The 20,453-nt window shown below is 32.3% G+C and overlaps 2 protein-coding genes, 2 non-coding genes and 1 pseudogene across 4 annotated transcripts; 3 read left to right on the forward strand and 2 right to left on the reverse strand.

Moving 5' to 3' along the window:
* Nucleotides 1-2,146: 2,146 nt before the first annotated feature.
* LOC112420541 (small nucleolar RNA Z279/snoR105/snoR108) lies at nucleotides 2,147-2,250 on the forward strand. The gene has a single exon (XR_003010721.1). It is a non-coding gene; the product is annotated as a small nucleolar RNA Z279/snoR105/snoR108 (small nucleolar RNA).
* A 5,630-nt stretch (nucleotides 2,251-7,880) lies between these two features.
* Nucleotides 7,881-7,952, forward strand: TRNAM-CAU (transfer RNA methionine (anticodon CAU)). Its single transcript has one exon. It is a non-coding gene; the product is annotated as a tRNA-Met (tRNA).
* Nucleotides 7,953-7,958: 6 nt separating this feature from the next.
* LOC11415352 (vacuolar protein sorting-associated protein 22 homolog 1) lies at nucleotides 7,959-15,267 on the forward strand. The gene is made up of 6 exons (XM_003600006.4): nucleotides 7,959-8,259; nucleotides 11,984-12,119; nucleotides 13,167-13,321; nucleotides 13,519-13,626; nucleotides 14,754-14,843; nucleotides 14,957-15,267. Exons 1-6 carry the CDS (start codon nucleotides 8,098-8,100, stop codon nucleotides 15,059-15,061), a joined length of 756 nt encoding a protein of 251 aa, XP_003600054.1. The 5' UTR covers nucleotides 7,959-8,097; the 3' UTR covers nucleotides 15,062-15,267.
* A 1,414-nt stretch (nucleotides 15,268-16,681) lies between these two features.
* LOC11423698 (fatty acid desaturase 4, chloroplastic) lies at nucleotides 16,682-17,937 on the reverse strand. The gene has a single exon (XM_003600007.4). The coding sequence runs from the start codon at nucleotides 17,761-17,763 to the stop codon at nucleotides 16,825-16,827; it is 939 nt and encodes a 312-aa protein (XP_003600055.1). The 5' UTR covers nucleotides 17,764-17,937; the 3' UTR covers nucleotides 16,682-16,824.
* A 1,499-nt stretch (nucleotides 17,938-19,436) lies between these two features.
* LOC11421717 (taxadiene 5-alpha hydroxylase-like) lies at nucleotides 19,437-20,235 on the reverse strand (annotated as a pseudogene).
* Nucleotides 20,236-20,453: the final 218 nt, after the last annotated feature.

Below are 20,453 nucleotides of genomic sequence, written 5' to 3' on the forward strand. Positions count from 1 at the left end.
AACAGGTATCACACAAAATCTCATACCTACTGGTATGGAGATAATATCAGGAATTCTCTGCTCAATATTCTTGATAATTTTATCCTTTCCTCTCCTCAAAGTCCTTTCTGAACTAGTTCGAAGGCTATAGGTAGAGGATATATCAAAAGTAATGCATTAGTAACACATTACCACTAGACATTGTTCTCTCAAGAAAATGTATATGAAACAATTATTGGAACCTTTACAAAACCACCACAAGCATAGGCAAACCTGTTTTCTATACCCTTTCCGGTTCTTTTATCGGAAATGCGTGATCTTTCCAAGTAAGGCTTGCCAAGTTTGATCAAATGCTCACATTCTTCTTTTGACTGTTCAAAATGATAGGCATAATGGACATTTTAATACAATATACTCAAATTCCAACAGTTTAGTACCACAAGAATTGAAAGAACTAAACTAAGATTTCTCTGATTTCAATGTATGAATACCTAGATTTTCTGTTATTTAACCACCCAGGAAAACCTCTAACTTACTTCATATAACTTAATTTTCCATGAGCATAGCCTATGCTTACAACATTACAAAAAAAAAAAGATGCACACGAAATCAATGATTTGATTTCTTAGCAGCATAGACTTATTCCTCCACGAGAAAAAACCATAGACTTCTTAAAAAGTTGATGAGATAGCTTACCACATATGATTATTCGTAACAACTTTATTTGTTAATAATGTTGTCATTAAAAAAACTAAAAAAAAAAAAAGCAATATTCATCTTCTTCTTCATATGTTGATCATCTTCATCATCATTTACATTAAATTAAAAAAAATATTACCATCCAAATTCACATTCAAGTTGTTCAAGTATCTTCACTTCATCCATCTTCACTCAATATATTAATGTGGCTAACATGTTGTCCTTGAGGTTGACGCGGGGTGGGGAGGGGTGGAGTTGGAGGCGAGGTTGTGGGTGTGGGAGGAGATTGTCTTAGAGGAGTGCAGGACTTTACTGCTTGATGTTTCTCTGTTTACTGATATTTCAGATTCTTGGATTTGGCTTCCTGGCCATATAGGAGGTTATTCAGTTTGAGGTGCTTATGAGGTGTTAACAGCGACTGTCAATTCCAACACGTATAGTGCTGTGGATTTGGTTTGACATCATCAAGTTCCTTTGAAGGTGACGATATTTTCGTGGCGTCTCATTAGGGATCGGTTATCGACGAGATCAAATTAGGCAGCAAGAGGTATCTTAAAGTTAGACACTGCTCTTTCTGTCACAAGGTGTGGTTCGATTGAAACATCAGATCATTTATTTCTTTCATGCCTGTTTTTTGCGGATTTATGGGAGCAATTGCGGCTCTGGATAGGTTGTGTGGGGGTCGACTCCAACATTATTTCTAATCACTTCGTGCAGTTCACTTGTTTGTCAGGTTTTGCCAAAGCTAGGCGATCGTTTCTTCAGCTAATCTGGCTTTTGACTACTTTGGTGATTTGGAGTGAGCGTAACAATCGTTTGTTTAAAAATGTTGTAACCGAGGCTCCTAGATTGCTTGATAAAATTAAGTTGTTATCGTTAGTGTGGCTGAAAGCTAAAAATATCACTTTTGTTTTTGGAACTCAGATGTGGTGGTCAAGTCTTTTGGCTTGTTTGGGCATTGTTTTAACCACCAGAGGGTTTTTCCTTTTGTTTTTGTTTTCTTGTATATTGGTAGTAGTCTTTTATGCACACCTTGTTCTAAGAGATTGCTATTATTTTTGGTAATATAATTTCATTTTGGCTTGTTAAAAAAAAATATTCACAATCCTTAAAACCAAAAAAAAAATAAAAATATTCACAATCCTTAAGACCCTCCATACTGAGCATAACCCAAAAAGCCACTCAGCTTGTTAGAGATGCATTGTGCACCTTAATTTAACTTGACCCTTTGCATTATGAAAATGAGATGGTGAAGTATATTGTATATTACATTATGTTGAATCTAGTCCATGAAATGAGACAAAATCTAAAGCAATATTCAAGTGGTGCTGTTTACATGTAGTTGCAGCAATGCGTGTGACGTTATTTCATAGTCCCACATCGATTAAAATGAGAATATAGGAATAATTGGGTTGCTATAAGAATAGAAGATTAACAAGTGAAAAAGCATGATCCTTCAGGCAGAAACGGGATATGATGAGTGGTTGAGTCTCGCACATAATATGCGAGTTGGGTGTTCGCCCCAAGCCTGGTTACGACAATTGGGCACTCTCATTTAATCAATCTGATCCCTATTAATCTCAAATCTGAAGGCCAAATCCAGTTTTTATATTTTTTATATATATTTTTTAAATTGTTTCAATTTTAAATATTCTTTTATGGCAAATTCTATGGTACACTCAACATTGTGAGTGTACCGGTACACCAAACATTAAATTAATAATTAAATTGATTGTTTTTTGAAGAAAAAATAATTATTTTCTATCATTGACAATTATAATAATTAAATCTTATTTATCAAAAGCGTCGATGAAATAAAATTTACTTTTTTTGAACTTTTATTGCTCATAATGAAGAATATTGATTATTTTTTACGACAAAATGTTAAAAATTTAATATAATTCATATAAACGATGAAATGATGTTTTTTTTTCTCATAAGATGGTGTTTTCTAAAATATAAATAATGACAAATAACAACTTATTTCATAAAATGATCCTTAATTTATAAATTTATGAAGCAGAGTATCGGTACACCTCAATTTGTGAGGTGTACCGTAGAAGCTCCCTTCTTTTATATATTCTTTTAATAATTAAAATATTCTTTTAAATTTATATGTTATGGCCATTTGTGATTGCTCTCGATTCAATTTTGATATATGGATTTTGCTTATATATATATATATAGGATCAAATGACACCAAGGTGTCAAATTAAATTTGACATCAAATTCTAGCCATTAATACGGTTTTAATCTAACGGCTTCCATCAATTCATAGTGCTTACATGTTTGATCAAGTGATCCATCCATCTTTTATTTTTAGAAATAATTTATTCTTTCTTCTTTTGGTTAATTCCTTTTCAAAAATTCTAATATTCTATTTTTTTTATGAAGGATTCTACATCGTTTATTCTTAGGGTTCTCTTGCACATGATTTACCCTTATTTCATTACTCCAAAACCTAATTGCCATTATTTTTTGCTATACCACTGGTTTATGCTTCACTTCCCAAGCTATTCACCATTACACCTTCCATCTTCTCTTTTCCTATGCTAGTCGAAAACTTAAATTTTTGGCTACTGTCCAAAACTTAATTATCGTTTTGCTCATCCTATAACAACCTTATTTCTTTATCGAGTTTATTTCTATTAACTATTTTTTCGAAGAGCCTCAAAAGAAAATTGTTTTAAAGAAGGGACATGGATGCTAAAAACATGAACAAAATGAATAATGACTAATTCTCTAATGTAAGTTCTTTATGCAATGTTGTGAGTAATTCATACCTAAGAATAAAATATGTAGAATCCTTTAAAAAAAAATAAGAGAATTTTTGGAAACTAAAAATAAAAGATGGGTCACTTAATCAAGCATGTGAACACTTAGTGAATTGATGGGAGCCGTTAGATTAAAACCGTATTAATGGCTAGGATTTGGTGTCAAATTTAATTTGACACCTTGGTGTCATTTGATCCTATCCCTATATATATATATATATATATATATATATATATATATATATATATATATATATATTTTACAAAATAAAAGATATTCATTCATTCAAATTGATAGAGTACATTGATATAATACAAATTCGCTAAAAATGAAAAGGATGAATATGCGAACAGACTCACAACATCCATGTTAATAGTATAAAACGGCAAAGTACAAATGCCTACACATATGACTATATTTAAATCTCCGAAATAATCATGTCTCCGGATTTGCAACGTGGAAGACGCCGAAGTCATTGATTGGATCTGCACTTGATTGAAGCTGATCTGACAATCTGAACCGATCAAATAACTGAGAGAAACAAGAAAAACAAACAACCTCACACAAAGATGACAAACAAACCAATGTCGCACGAAAACGACGAAATCATAAAATAAAAAACAAAATAGATGTGAAAATCACTTATTTCAATAAAAGTGAAAGAGAAAAACGAGTTAGAGGGGTGATTTTGGGTCAAAAATTGACCCTAAATCACCCCTCTTTGGTGGATGAAGGAGAAGAAACTAGGGTTTTCGTGACGGCTCACAAGAGAGAAAGAGAAAAGAAGATCAACCCACTTTTATATATATTAACCCCCATCTTTGGACTTTCATTTTCGTATTCGCAGTTTCTGATATTTTAATGAAATTCTTACCGTTTGATATATAAATATGTTTAAACATCTTTACATTTTGAGCTGAATGTTGAGATTAAATTCAAACCCATTTAACGTGAGAGTGAGTGTTGAAGTTTGTTTGAAGTCTCACATTACTTAGGCCAAAACCACATTCAGATCATGATGTTTTGCTTGATCCAGATCATGTCTTAGAGGATGTTTTCACGAAATGTTTTCCATAACATATGATGCTTGTCCAGACCTTTAAAAATACTTTTATATAGATGAAAACAAACATTAAAGTATCAATTGTTCTCAAACAACTTGTTATCATCAAAATTCAAAATTAAAGATAATTTTTCTTGCATTCTTCCTTTCTTCCCTTTTTTGTTAAAATGTCTTCCCTATCTCCTCCTGTGCAATATATTACTATATAAATGGATTCCATTCATTATATTATATTATTTAATTTTTTAAAATATTTATACCACTCATAGACTCCACTTACAATATACTTCAAATAAAATTCTAAAAGAGGGTTTTTTAAATTATTTTATTTCAAAAAGTTACAAAACAATGAAATACACGGTTGCCAGGGACGAATCTAAGATGGAATTATCAATGTGGCTAATTATTTAAGCAAAGTAAATTACGCTTAAAATAACAAATATTGTTCGTATTTTAGTGGAATTTAACCTTTTCTTTAACCTTTTCTAATTGTAACTTAAATAATAATATTAAAAAAATATATAAAATATTTAAAATGAATGGCCAATTCAAAATAAAAATTAAATTTGACACCAAATTCTAGCCATTAATACGGTTTTAATCTAACGGCTTCCATCAATTCATAGTGCTTACATGTTTGATCAAGTGATCCATCTTTTATTTTTAGAAATAATTTATTCTTTCTTCTTTTGGTTAATTCCTTTTCAAAAATTCTAATATTCTATTTTTTTTATGAAGGATTCTACATCGTTTATTCTTAGGGTTCTCTTGCACATGATTTACCCTTATTTCATTACTCCAAAACCTAATTGCCATTATTTTTTGCTATACCACTGGTTTATGCTTCACTTCCCAAGCTATTCACCATTACACCTTCCATCTTCTCTTTTCCTATGCTAGTCGAAAACTTAAATTTTTGGCTACTGTCCAAAACTTAATTATCGTTTTGCTCATCCTATAACAACCTTATTTCTTTATCGAGTTTATTTCTATTAACTATTTTTTCGAAGAGCCTCAAAAGAAAATTGTTTTAAAGAAGGGACATGGATGCTAAAAACATGAACAAAATGAATAATGACTAATTCTCTAATGTAAGTTCTTTATGCAATGTTGTGAGTAATTCATACCTAAGAATAAAATATGTAGAATCCTTTAAAAAAAAATAAGAGAATTTTTGGAAACTAAAAATAAAAGATGGGTCACTTAATCAAGCATGTGAACACTTAGTGAATTGATGGGAGCCGTTAGATTAAAACCGTATTAATGGCTAGGATTTGGTGTCAAATTTAATTTGACACCTTGGTGTCATTTGATCCTATCCCTATATATATATATATATATATATATATATATATATATATATATATATATATATTTTACAAAATAAAAGATATTCATTCATTCAAATTGATAGAGTACATTGATATAATACAAATTCGCTAAAAATGAAAAGGATGAATATGCGAACAGACTCACAACATCCATGTTAATAGTATAAAACGGCAAAGTACAAATGCCTACACATATGACTATATTTAAATCTCCGAAATAATCATGTCTCCGAATTTGCAACGTGGAAGACGCCGAAGTCATTGATTGGATCTGCACTTGATTGAAGCTGATCTGACAATCTGAACCGATCAAATAACTGAGAGAAACAAGAAAAACAAACAACCTCACACAAAGATGACAAACAAACCAATGTCGCACGAAAACGACGAAATCATAAAATAAAAAACAAAATAGATGTGAAAATCACTTATTTCAATAAAAGTGAAAGAGAAAAACGAGTTAGAGGGGTGATTTTGGGTCAAAAATTGACCCTAAATCACCCCTCTTTGGTGGATGAAGGAGAAGAAACTAGGGTTTTCGTGACGGCTCACAAGAGAGAAAGAGAAAAGAAGATCAACCCACTTTTATATATATTAACCCCCATCTTTGGACTTTCATTTTCGTATTCGCAGTTTCTGATATTTTAATGAAATTCTTACCGTTTGATATATAAATATGTTTAAACATCTTTACATTTTGAGCTGAATGTTGAGATTAAATTCAAACCCATTTAACGTGAGAGTGAGTGTTGAAGTTTGTTTGAAGTCTCACATTACTTAGGCCAAAACCACATTCAGATCATGATGTTTTGCTTGATCCATATCATGTCTTAGAGGATGTTTTCACGAAATATTTTCCATAACATATGATGCTTGTCCAGACCTTTAAAAATACTTTTATATAGATGAAAACAAACATTAAAGTATCAATTGTTCTCAAACAACTTGTTATCATCAAAATTCAAAATTAAAGATAATTTTTCTTGCATTCTTCCTTTCTTCCCTTTTTTGTTAAAATGTCTTCCCTATCTCCTCATGTGCAATATATTACTATATAAATGGATTCCATTCATTATATTATATTATTTAATTTTTTAAAATATTTATACCACTCATAGACTCCACTTACAATATACTTCAAATAAAATTCTAAAAGAGGGTTTTTTAAATTATTTTATTTCAAAAAGTTACAAAACAATGAAATACACGGTTGCCAGGGACGAATCTAGGATGGAATTATCAATGTGGCTAATTATTTAAGCAAAGTAAATTACGCTTAAAATAACAAATATTGTTCGTATTTTAGTGGAATTTAACCTTTTCTTTAACCTTTTCTAATTGTAACTTAAATAATAATATTAAAAAAATATATAAAATATTTAAAATGAATGGCCAATTCAAAATAAAAAATCTCACAAAAACAATTGCAAAGACTTGAACCTAAGACAATAAGTTAGAAAAACGCACACTTTACCATCAGATTAAGGCATCATATATGATTATATTTTCAAATCGAACATATATAATATAAAATTTAGACTTAAATATATATAAAAAAAATATTGGCTAAGCTGGTGTGGCAACGCAGCCTTGAAGGGATCCGCCCCTGATGGTTGCTAATGTTGGAAACGTGGTAAAGTAAAGCTATCGCATATTAAGCCAAATATTCATTCCTCTCTACAAACGTTGCTACATGTCGTCTCAATATTACAATGCAATGATCAATAATCATGTTTTAAATTAGAGGAGTTGAGGTTCAAACTCTAATCATAATGTTCGAAATACTTTTGTTCGTTGATTTTGGACTTATGCACTGCCTTATTTTTTTTAAAATATCTGCTATGTTTTTAGAGATTACACATATCTAGTATTTAATGTATGTTTTCGCTCATTCTGGCGAAAGTAACAAGATGTATCATTCGACACCAACTAAAGCACATCGGGTGGGAGAAGTGAATATATGTAATACTGAAGCTATAGCACATTGATTAATAGAGAATATATAATAATAATTGTAAATCAATATCAACAATATCAGAGTGGCGCAGCGGAAGCGTGGTGGGCCCATAACCCACAGGTCCCTGGATCGAAACCAGGCTCTGATAAAATTCAATTTGTTTTTTTTTTTTTTGTTTAATCCCCAAACAAATGGTTACTTTTTCAACTCCTTTCCACAAATACAAAGTTTCATTCAAAAAATTTGTTTAGCATGAAAACCCCAATTTGTTGCAAAATCTAGCATTTTTGAAAATGAGAAGGAGACCTGGAATTGGAGGGTTACAAACAGCTGCAGCAGCAAGGGATCAATATAAGAAATTGGGTGAAAATGTTGCTAAGATCAGAACTGATATGATGAAGGAACAGCTTTCCACTTTTCGTTCTCAGCTTGAAGATTTTGCTCGCAAACACAAGGTTCTTCTTTTAATTCAACCCCAACTCTTTTTTTTTGTTATAAAAAACTGATTTTGAATTCTGGGTGTTGGAAAAAGTTTAATTTTGTTCTCAAAAGTGTATTTTCGGAATGCAAAAAACGTTGTTGTGTTTGTTGATTTTTTGAACTTGGGTTTGGATTTTTTGGAGTGTGAGTTGATGAAAGTTTGTAGCTTTGGAGATGGGTTTGGTTTTGGGATCCTTGCAAAATTCATATGTGGTTGAATTAGGGTTTAATTTTGAGGATAATTGCAAAATCTATAGCTGTAAATATTTGCTTGTTCAATCAGTTTTGTCAAATATTTACCTTATGGTCTGCTTAAATAGTTCAATCTGTAGCTGTAAGTAAAGTATTCACTGTCTGTCTACGAAAGAATACTTATGGTCTGCTTTCTCTGAGTTTAGTGCCAACAAACAAGATGAAAGGAAACAACGATGTTATCCCATGACACAAATTCTTAGGTCCGGTGATGATAGAAAACCACGACGATTGTGTTGACGTGAGTGCACTGAAGAGTGAAGATAATTGAGACAAAAAATGTGTTAGCTCACGATACAAAATATTCATAGAAATTAATCATTGAGTTGGAGTTTGCTTCACTAATGTATAAACTAATACTAATTGTCTTTTGTCTATTCAACATACATGGATTATAATAATTTCAATTCATTGATCAAGGTACTTGGACAATTAGGTGAGTTGAACGGAACAGCACTAACTTCCAGTCTATAGATAGATTCCTGCTTTAAGACCATTGCTAATAATCCAAGTCCTCTATCAAATGTCCATGCATATATGAATTAGGATGATTTCCTAACAGTTCAGTTAAAACATTGTGTGGATGTATATATGTGTCATAAATTTCACATTAGATGAAAGTATAGACGTTGAACAACATATAACTTCTTAAGATTTCAAGTAAAAATATTGTGTCCAATTAACTTATGTGTCTGTTTTAGTTAGTCAAATGTGATCATTCATTTAGTGTTTTAAGACTCTATCTGAAGTCCACACATACTGAGCATAACCCAAAAATCCACTCAGCTTGTTAGAGATGCATTGCGCACCTTAATTTAACTTGACCCTTTGCTTTATGAATATGAGGTGATGAAGTATATTACATTAGGTTGAATCTGGTCCATGAAATGAGACAAAATCTAAAGCAATATTCGAGCACTTGAAATGTAGCAACATGTAGTTGTTGCAATGCGTGTCACGTTATGTTATAGTCCCACATTGAATAATATGACAATATAGGAATAATTGGGGGGGGGGGCTATAAGAATAGAAGATTAGCAAGTGATAAATCATGATCCTTCAGGCAGAAATGGGATATGATGACTGGTTTGAGTCTCGCAACTTATTATCATCAAAACTCAAATTTAAAGGTCATTTTCTTTTCTTGCATTCTTCCTTTCTTATTTTTTGTTCTCAAATTCCTTTGTTTGATTTTGGATAAATGGCTTTTCACTTTTCATCGGTGAGTATTGGTCTACTGCAGCCAATGCAGAACAAATCGGTGAAGAAGAAAGGAATGGCTATACCATTTTTTTTAGTGTGGCTAAGGGTTGTCTGTTTTACACATTTTATGAATTTTTGAAAAATGTGGAACCCATTTTTGTTAAAATATCTTCCTCTCAAACGATTAACTTTTCTTGAGTGGCACATTTACATCAATAACCATCTCCTCCTGTGCAATATATTACAATATAAATAGACTACACTCAATTTATTATATTATTTTACGCTTTCTTCCCTAAAAAAAATATTTTACACTTTCTAATTATTTAAACAACTCAACCACATTTTCTAAATATTCATAAAACTCATTCAAAACTCTAAAATGAGTTTTATTAATCTCACAGTATACTCCAAATAAAACTCTAAAATAGGGTTTTTTTTAATTATTTTATTTCAAAAAGCTTTTGAAAAAAAAAATTAAAAAGAATGAAAGACACCATTACTAATGTTGAAAACGTGGTAAAGTAAAGCTACCACATATTAAGCCAAGTATGCATTCCTCTCTAACAAACATTGCGACACTTCGCCTCACCCTTGCAATGCAACGACCGATAATCATGCTCTAAGTTAAGTAGTTGAGGTTTGAACTCCAATCACGATGTTCGACGGAACATTTTTATCAGTTGATTAGGACTTGTGCACTGCCTAATTTTTTTAATATATCTGCTATTTTTTTCAGAGATTACATATACATAGTATGAAAAAACAAAAATTAATGTAAACGAATGTAATGCTGCTAAACACAACGTTGTTCTTTTAATTCAATCCATTCTTTTTGTTTTTGTGGTTGATTGATGAGTTGATTTCTAATTCTGGGCGTTGGAAAAAATTTAATTTTGTTCTCAACAGTTTATGTTTCGAATGCAAAATACTTGAGTAGTTGTTGTGTTTGATGATTTTTGGCACTTGGGTTTGGATTTTTTGGAGTGTGGGTTGATGAAAGTTTGTAGATTTGGAGATGAGTTTGGTTTTGGGTTCCTTGCAAAATTCAAATGTGGTTGGATTGGGGTTTGATTTTGAGGTTAATTGCAGAAGCTGCTGTGACTGTAAATGTTGCTTGTTCTAGTAGTTCAATCAGTGATGTGAAATATGGACAATGGCGGATTGGGGTGGTGGATTTTTTTACAACTGCAATGGCCAATTTGTGAAGGTTGGTGGTCCAATTGGGTGTTAGGGCGGATAATGTTGGCTTAAGGGTTGATTTTTAATTCTGGGGTGTTGGAATATGTTGTACCGACACTTCAAATCGAAGGCATGTCTCACACCAACACGGTATTAATGCACGGGGTTATGTTTAATAGCTTCAATTTTCTGAAATCATTACCGATGTCTATGTATAAGTTTGTGCATGTGTCTATGTCCGTTTTTAATATGCAAAAACTCAATATGGCATTTGATAGAACTTTATGGCATCATTTGATCCATGTAGCCGACCCCATTTAGTGGGATAACGCTTGGTTAATGTTGTTGTTGTGCTTTCAAATGTTTATGTTTTAAATACAAAATAGTAGCTGTCTTTGATGGCTTTTGGTACATGGGTTTGGATTTGTTTTTCAAGTGAGTGAATGAAAGCTTGTAGCTTTGGAGATTAGTTTGGTTTTGGGATCCTTGCAAAATTTAAATGTGGTTGAATTGGGGTTTAATTTTGAGGATAATTGCAAAATCTGTAGCCGTAAATATTTGCTTGTTCTAGAAGTTCAATCAGTGTTGTCAAATATTGACCATGGCGAATTGTGGTGGTGGATTTTTTATGACCGCAATGGCCAATTTGTGAATGTTGGAGGTGCCATGGCGTTTTAGGGTGGATAATAGCGGCTTAAACTGTCAGATTTTTGGCTTCTGCCTTGGTCTGCCATCCGCAATAGATAACACTGTTAACTATGTCCTTGTAATCATTACATGAGAGTGGGACGAATTTTATGAATGCTTTGCTATATATGTTTATGGGTTCTAATTGATGGAGACAGCTTATTATCAGCTTTCCAATGTCATTAGAGTTTTGTTCAGGGGCGCAATTGAATGATTTGAAGGTCTTGAAACTTCAGGGGCATGATTGTTTAAGAACTCACTTTGTACATGTTTTGTGAATTCTTTTTCTATCATTTGATAATAATACCACTTTTAGTTTTTGTTGCAATTGATGATTAGTTTAAATTCCACTAATGGTTGGTATCACTGGTGCAGAATGACATTCGTAAGAACCCTGCATTCAGATCACAGTTTCACGAGATGTGTGCTAAAGTTGGAGTTGATCCCTTGGCCTCAAATAAAGGTTTTTGGGCCGAGCTATTGGGAATTGGTGATTTCTATTATGAACTTGGTTGGTAATATCTTTTTGGCAAAATTACACTTTTAGTCCCTTAACTTAATTTCAGGTAACAGTTTGGTCCTTTATCTTTTTTTCATTTCAATTTGGTCCTTTTTGTCCATTTTCATATGAATTTTTAAGCTTAAAATTCATGATTTTATTTTCTTATGGTCTTTCAATCTTCAAATCTATGATCCTCGTCTATGTTTGCATAAGAATATTAGATTTTAAGCTTGAAAATGTATATAAAAATAGACAAAAAGGACCAAATTGAAATGAAAAAAAGATAAAGGACCAAACTGTTACTTGAAATTAAGTTAAGGGACTAAAAGTGTAATTTTGACTATCTTTTTTAACTTGTTTGCTTTTCCAACAATTGATTTTCTTAATCATGAATGAATCATTTATGTACATATTTTATACATTGTGATTATAATTAGCAAGGAATAATTGAGAATAAAACATAGGATAAGACAAAAATGCTAAAATTTGTAGCATCTGAACTATTCATAATAGTCTTATTCAAAATTTGAATAATAGAAACGTGGCTTGGACTTACAATTACAGATTTTATTGCATTAAATAGGAATAACTGTTCTAATCCAGAGATGAGAAATAATAAAGAAATTTACCTGATTGACATATGTATTATGGTAATTTACCTGATTATTAAGGATAAAGGTGAACTTTCGCTAAAAAGCCTCAATTAGTTCCTTTTAACATTGTACTGGTCATGAACACCATACCTTAGTCAAACTTTTTAATAATTATATCTAGTATCTATATCTTTATCACCAAGTGCTGGCAGTGGCAGTAGACAATTATAGATCCAAAATTGAAGAATCTTTATCCTGCATTCCTGCCGGTACAGTTGTAGACGTTATCTCGTTATGGTTTCATTCACATTACATTATAATTCAATACTTACAATTGATAAACACTTTATCTTTTACTTGAATAGATCATTCCTGGATTGATTTTTATAAATTAAATCAGAGCCGTTAAATTTTACTTTTTTCTTAGAATGTTTTTGCTAAGACAAGCAACTTGGCTAGACAGGAGTTCAAATTGTGGACATTTGCTTGGCTACTAGACCCCTCAATGGTGGATTGATCAACCTGCAAGAACTCTGTCAACTCCTTCGCCAGAGAAGAAAAAGTGATCGTGGAGTTGTTTCCGAGGATGATTGCCTGCGTGCTATCAGTAAGCTGAAGGTCTTGTGCTTTACCACGCCCTTAAACCAAATTTTGACTGTTACTATTTATGGATGTGGATCAAATAAATTACGTATGATCATTCTGACTTGCACGTATTTCAGAATAGCATGTGTGTGTCCTCATACTGAGAGATTGTTACATGCATTCTGGTTGACCCTGTGGTGCGGCATACTGATGTGTCACAAATATTTCAGGTTCTCGGTAGCGGGTTTGAAGTTATTTCTGTTGGAAAGAAAAAACTTGTCCGTTCGGTTCCAACTGAGCTGAACAAAGACCACAATGAAATTCTTGAACTTGCCCAGGTAGCACTTATTTCTCTTTGTTTGGATATACTTATCTAATTATACATGTGTTCACCTGCCTCTTCTACTTTCCTGCTTTTTAAGAGTCACAAAATTATGAACTTTCTTGAGCATGGCCTGTGATTGCATGATGTGGATAAATTGGATTTTTTTTTATTCATTGATAAATAGATCAAACAGGATGGTTATGGTATATAACCTAGGGTATGTTTGGATTGATTTATTTGAGGTTATCTACTGACATAACCACTTGTGAGACTGTTTGAGAGATCTTATGCAAACGGATTATGATATGTCTATGAGTTGTTTTCAGCTTATTTCTATAAGATAATTTATGAAAACAGCTTGTATCTTATATAAAATTCGTTTAAATTTATTTTAGTTTTTTTGTTATAGAAATGGCTTATACATAAACACTTGCATGATAAGAGGCTATGCTATAAGTGTTTAATTGAGTTGTTTATCCAAGCAGGACCCTAGTTTGTTGATGTTATCTTTATAACTTATGAGTGTGGAAGTTGCTTAATGACTTCATGTTTAGTGTATCAAGTAACATGTACATATCTGTGGCATGCCTTTTTTATGTGTAGATTGTTACTAGAGGAAAAAGTCATGGAGCAAAGTTAGGTCATACATGATCCATTATTTCAATCTTGAATCTATATTTTTTATCATTACATGATTTGTTTTAACTTTGTTACTGAAATTCATCAAATAATTAGGAAAGCCCTAACTTCTTAATATCTCATCACGAAAATCCGGTACTATAGGAGTTTGGTGTTAGGTATAGAGACAACGCTTTGGTTTCGGTGGAATTTTTTTATTTCAAACTTTTTGTATTCAGTCTAATTTGAACTCTTTTGCTATTGGTCTTGTCTTGGTAGTAATATGTGTGCTTTTATATACTATTGGTGTTCAGAGGCTTTGATATGTCAATTTAAGCACCGGAAGCTTCATCTATGACACGGTTTAGTTTGATTGGCATTAGTTAGAAGAACTTAAATTCCTTGTTGTGAAGCATGAAAAGATTCACTTTGTCAGTGTAGACAAATTTTATTGTGCTATCAGTTTGCTATTTCAGAAAGATTATAATTTTTTACACTTACCTAGCACTCCGTTTATCTCAGGGTCAAGGATTTGTGACTGTCGATGAAGTTGAAAGGAGGCTATCTTGGACTTCGGGTCGTGCCATTGATGCACTAGATACATTGCTTGATGTAAGATGAACTGTTGTTAAAAAAATTGTTTCTTTCTCCTTATTTGATAACATGTAATAATATTAACCTCAAATTTCATGGATACTGAACCACTGTGGTATTGGCTCATGCAGGAGGGACTTGCAATGATTGATGATGGCCACAAAGATGGAAAACGACGGTACTGGTTTCCGTGTGTATCCCCCATTTCGTCTTTGACAGGAATTGATTCCTTGTAAATTTGTTAGAAAAGAATCTGAGGTCAGATTTTTCAAGACCTATGTTTAATTGTTGTAAGCTTGTTAATTGGTTTTTCCTCTTGGATCCTTTTGACTGGAAATGATTCATGTATATTTTTTAGTTCTGTATCACTCATGTAAAGTTTGGATTGGTTTCTAGGTTATGGAAGCTTTTCAGTTGAAATAAGTTTATGGTTTTTCGAAAATTACTCATAAATACACTTTTTCGTTGTTGCTAAGGACGCATATATTTCGCACATTACAATTTAACTTCAAAACCGATCAATTTGGTCCCGTAACAAGCGAAAAATAAGACTTATATCTCAACTGTGATTGGATCTGCTACACTTATACCAGATAATTTTACATGAGCTAGAAGCTACTTTGGCTTTCTTAAAACGAGGTTTAGTCGTAACTTTTGCCTTTGTTGTTCTAACATCTAACTCAAATGACAGTCAATAACATTTTTCTGTGGCACTTGCACATTTTCTTTGCTGCTTACCTTCCTTATTGAAGAGAAGAAAAAGGGACAAAGGATTTTAATCCCTCGAAAATCTTGGCGATGACATGAAAAAAATGGTTTCTAAAGCATGAAGTGGTTGGCTTAAATATTTGATTTTCAAAATAAATTAAGTAAAAAAGTTATTTTAGTATAAGTACAAATTGATACGAATATTTTAATTATGGAGCTCAACAAATGTATATATTTCTATTTAAAGAAGAATTACTTCATGTTTTACCATTTAAATATCTTTAAAACATTCTTCCGAAATGTACATAAGTTTTGTTAACATTTTTTAAAATCAACTTCTTCAACAACTAATTGTCAAAATCATGTTTCCCATAATCTAAAACAAATGCACAATTAGGAATTACGATATATATATATATATATATATATATGAGTCAGAATCCGTTGACACCAGGTGTCAACGAATTCGTTGACACCAAATCCTATCCGTTCTTTTTTCCATCTCAACGGTTGACATTTATTCACCTTAGTTGTTATGGTGAAGACTCCTTAGCGGATAAAAGAAATCACTCATCTTCTTCTTCCTTTTCTTGAACTCGCTCACGGCAGCTATGGTGCTTTTAGTTTTGCAGAAAAAGTTCCATCACAATTCTGTACAAATTGACAATCTCTTCCACAAGCATATCTAATTGAATAAAATTGAATTACTTATAATTCTCTGTCCTGAAGACAGACCCAAACAGCTCAATTGCTTTCACCATTCTTATCGATATTAATTGGAGAGGGTGAAAATCAGTGATGGAGCTGCAATGAGGGAGACAGTGATAATTAATCGGAAAGGGTGAAAATCAGTGATGGAGCTACAATGAGAGAGACAAACTGAAACCCAACATGAAGAAAGAAATCATGTGGGCTAACAGACACAATAATCACATGAGCTGTTTAATGAATAATTTCTGGCTTTTAGATCAAATGATATAGACGGTTAGGATTTGGTGTCAACGAATTCGTCGACACCTGGTGTCAACGGATCCTGACTCTATATATATATATATATATATATATATATATATATATATATATATATATATATATATATATATGAACTATGAGTAATAATAATATACAGACCAATGCTATTTTGAAACTAAAATAATAAAAAAAATCTATTAATTTCAAATTTTGGGAAAAGAACATAGAGAGATAACAGTCATATCTCCAGTTATCCACACAAGTATTATATGCAACAAATAAATATTTTAACAAGGAAAAGAGAAGAAAGAAGGGGTCATTAGCCTTGGCTTTGAGAAGCAATCTCAATCTCCTCTATCCACTCAGAAGAAGGTTCACTCCATGATCTAGGCCTAACCCCAAGTTTAAAATACAATATCATTTCCATAACTTCAAAAGCTTTAGTTTTATCCAAAAACTCATTCCACACTCCACTTACTATGCAATAATTATTGTTATACGGTGGCCGGTGGTGCGCCCCATGCTGCGACCGTGACACAAGCACTCCGCCGTCTTGCAAAGCTACCACGAGCGGTGGAAGCCTACTCTTTGTCCCATGAGCCCATGCATGAAATTGTTGGCTAAACATAATACAACCAGCGCACACCCCAACAAAACTTTGAACAATAGGGTCATGGAAAACAAGATTGATAGGAAGCACTACAAAAGTTACCATACGTGCGAGTGAGTGTAAATTGTTGGCAAATTGACGCTTAGTAATGGTCCACGGCCACTTATGATGGCCTTGGAAAGCTTCAATTTGGCCTCCAACTAATGGTGTTGACTCGTCCCCATAATTATCAATGGCCCAATGGTAAACTCCGGACCCAAGATCAGCTAAGATGTAACCAATCCAACCGGCCACAATAGGCTCCACCCACATATTCATATCCACTGAACCTTTAATGGACTCTCCCAACGAAATGAGCAATGTTGTGCATCCAACTGTCACCCATGCTCGATGAGACCATGTTGATTCCAAACTAGGGTCATTGTCCATTGGACGATTAGCATCGGTTACCACTTTTATTGGCGGTCGTGCAAGTTTCGGCTCAATGATCAATTGATTAGCATTAGGCTTGGACTTCGTGGCAGTGGTAGGAGTATCAGTGGTAGTGGTGGCGGAGCAATTGACGCGAATTCGGTGGATGATAGTATTCTTTGTGCAAACTTGGTGGTGAAAGCTGGGAAGACACTTGTGTTGGACTAAGGAAGACATTGTAGAAGTTGGAGAGGAATCAAAGGCTTGTGTGAAAGAGGGCTAGTGGCTAGATATATAAAACGTGTAGCTACAAATAGTAGTGGTTGTAGGAAGAATGAAGAAGTTATGTATTTGTGGAAGTACAAATAGTGTGGTGGACAATGAGGATGCGTGGTGTTATGTAATTCTCAAATAACGCTAACATTGAATTTGAGTCACATAATTCATTCACAATTTCATTATATGTTTTTCATGAAAAAAAGATACATAGGGCAATCTTGATGTTACTTGGACTAAAAGGAGCTATACTTTTTTGTGGTCCCTAAAGTATGTTGTATTTTGATTGGATTGGTGTGGCTTAAGGTTTAATAGTCATATAGGCAACTATTGGAATTAGAGTGTAAACTTTTTCTGTCCACTTACAAATCTTTTTGTGAATGCCAACAAATTGGGAGATAGAGGCCAATATAAGGATGTGTTTCTTCCACGAAATACAAGTTTTTTTTTTTTGACAAAGAAATACAAGTTTTTTTTTTTTTTTTGGGGAAAAGAAATACAAGTTGAAGATGCCGTATTAAATTGAATGAATTAATAATCAAAGAAAAATAATGTAATAATAGGAAAAATAGGTATATTCCAATCGTGAAAGCATCCAAGCTTATGGCCATCAATTTAAATTAAAAAGTTATGATATTTCATTCTTCCAAAAATGAAAGAAAACCAAAAAAAAAAAATGTTTTTTTTAATAAAGAAAACCAAAAAAATATTTGTAACATATCAATTTTTTTTCTATTTTTAAAAATACATTAATAATAATAATTTATATTATTATTGCTATTGTTATGATTATAGAAGTATCATCTTATTTTACTTCATTATTTGTTTTCTTTAGTTTTATATATGAAAAAATGAAAACAATAAATAATTTATTCCTTAAATAAATTTTAAAAAACAGCATGCAAGATGAAAAAAAATGAGACTTTATAAGTATAATTTTCTTTTTTCTTTTGGTCAGGTATAAGTATAATTTATAAACAAAACGAAAAGAGAAAATAATTTCTCAAACAAATGCCTTCTACTTGATTGATGCATATATTCTAGAACTGGGCATACACTGCATTTTATTGAAACATTACAATAAGGAAAATATAATATGCCAATAGGTTCAATACTTTAGCTACATAAACACCTAGAAAAAAAAATAAAAAAAATTAGGCAAACCAGCTTAGAAGAGAAATGATATTTGTACAACCACTTTGTGACAATTTTTAGACAACTTTCTCTCTCATACTCGCATTATATTTTTACTCTCTCTCTTCCTTTTTCTTTCTGCATTGTTTTTGACCGATAGAAAGAGAGAAAAATGAGGTTGTCACAAAAATTGTTAGTAAATGGTTGTTCAAATATCATTGCTCATAATGAATTGTCACAAGAGTTTCAATCTTAGCAAGGTCATATACTGGACATATTCTTGCCCCTGCCCCAAATGGAATAAAGCAGTAGGTTGGTATAGTGTGTGTTTACTTTCCAAAAAAAATTAGTTCTCCATTTTTAATTGCGTAATTTAAGTTTCTCGTTTTAAAAATTTTGATGAAACTGTGATTTTGACCATTCAATTTGACAATATTACAATAAATTGTTCACTTCTAATCCTTATATCATTTCAATTGATCATTTTTTGGCTCTGTATAATTGATCCCGACTCAATTTGACGCCCTATTTTTTAATATTCATAGTAATTCGGTCATTCTGTTTCATATAAGATCACCTAATTTATTGCCACGACATCAAATTTGATTGGTAGTTGGTCAAATTTTCAGAAACGAGGATCAAAATAGTGCAATTAGAAATGGAAGGAACCTAATGCTAGTTACACTGATAACTTGTTCCACAAGTTATCTAGACAGTTAGTTATATAACCTCTCATTTTTGTTTGCCGTACTACTAAAAATAATGCTACTCTTGAGTCTTTGATATTGGGTTAATGTTAAATACCTTAACATGTTGTTTCCCATGCCAATACATCTCAATATTTTCCTTAACTTCTTCATCAACTTTCACAACATACTGTTTCAATTTCAAGCATTATGGCTTCAAGAATCTAACAAGTGCACTTCTTCTGATCCTTTTGTGATCTTTACCATTGACTTCCATCGAACCACGACTCCCCAAGATCATTTTAAACGACTGAGGTTGCTGGTGAACAATTTCGGTACCATCATTGGTGAATATAAACTTGTTTGCACCTTGTCCATGAATAAATATTGTTGGTTTTCCAAACAGACTTACCTTTGTAACTTGTCCATATTTTTTAACTCTTTCTTCTAGCCAATTTTCTGCTGTGTTGGTACACATGGCTCTTAGAAAGCCAAGGCTTTGACCAATGATAGGTATTCCAAGAGAACGTGGAGGGACCCTTTTGGATGATGATCTTCTAAGTAGAAAGAGAATTGGAGTTATGAAGAGGAAAATAGCAATGAAAAGGTTCATGGTTTTGAAGAAAGAATTTTAAGTACAAAGTGACTCTAGTTCTCAGATTTTGACATTGGCTCAAACCTTATGAGAGGTGTGATCAATACTTATAGAGCATAGATATAAAAAGAGAAGGGAAAGAAAATGAGAAATTATGAGAAATGATGTGACCAATACTTTACTTTTTTAAAACAAAAAGGTTATCCACTTCATTTGATTAAAAATTAGATTATTCA

This window comes from Medicago truncatula, chromosome 3 (assembly GCF_003473485.1).
Source record: "Medicago truncatula cultivar Jemalong A17 chromosome 3, MtrunA17r5.0-ANR, whole genome shotgun sequence".
Lineage (NCBI taxonomy): Eukaryota > Viridiplantae > Streptophyta > Magnoliopsida > Fabales > Fabaceae > Medicago > Medicago truncatula.

Bases quoted from the DNA above. Each gene is read 5' to 3' on its own strand.
- LOC11423698 (XM_003600007.4), bottom strand. From the start codon at position 17,763: ATGTCTTCCTTAGTCCAACACAAGTGTCTTCCCAGCTTTCACCACCAA.
- LOC11415352 (XM_003600006.4), top strand. From the start codon at position 8,098: ATGAGAAGGAGACCTGGAATTGGAGGGTTACAAACAGCTGCAGCAGCA. The intron at 12,120-13,166 runs GTTGGTAATATC...TTGGCTAGACAG, and splicing joins TGATTTCTATTATGAACTTG to GAGTTCAAATTGTGGACATT. The intron at 13,322-13,518 runs GTCTTGTGCTTT...CAAATATTTCAG, and splicing joins GTGCTATCAGTAAGCTGAAG to GTTCTCGGTAGCGGGTTTGA.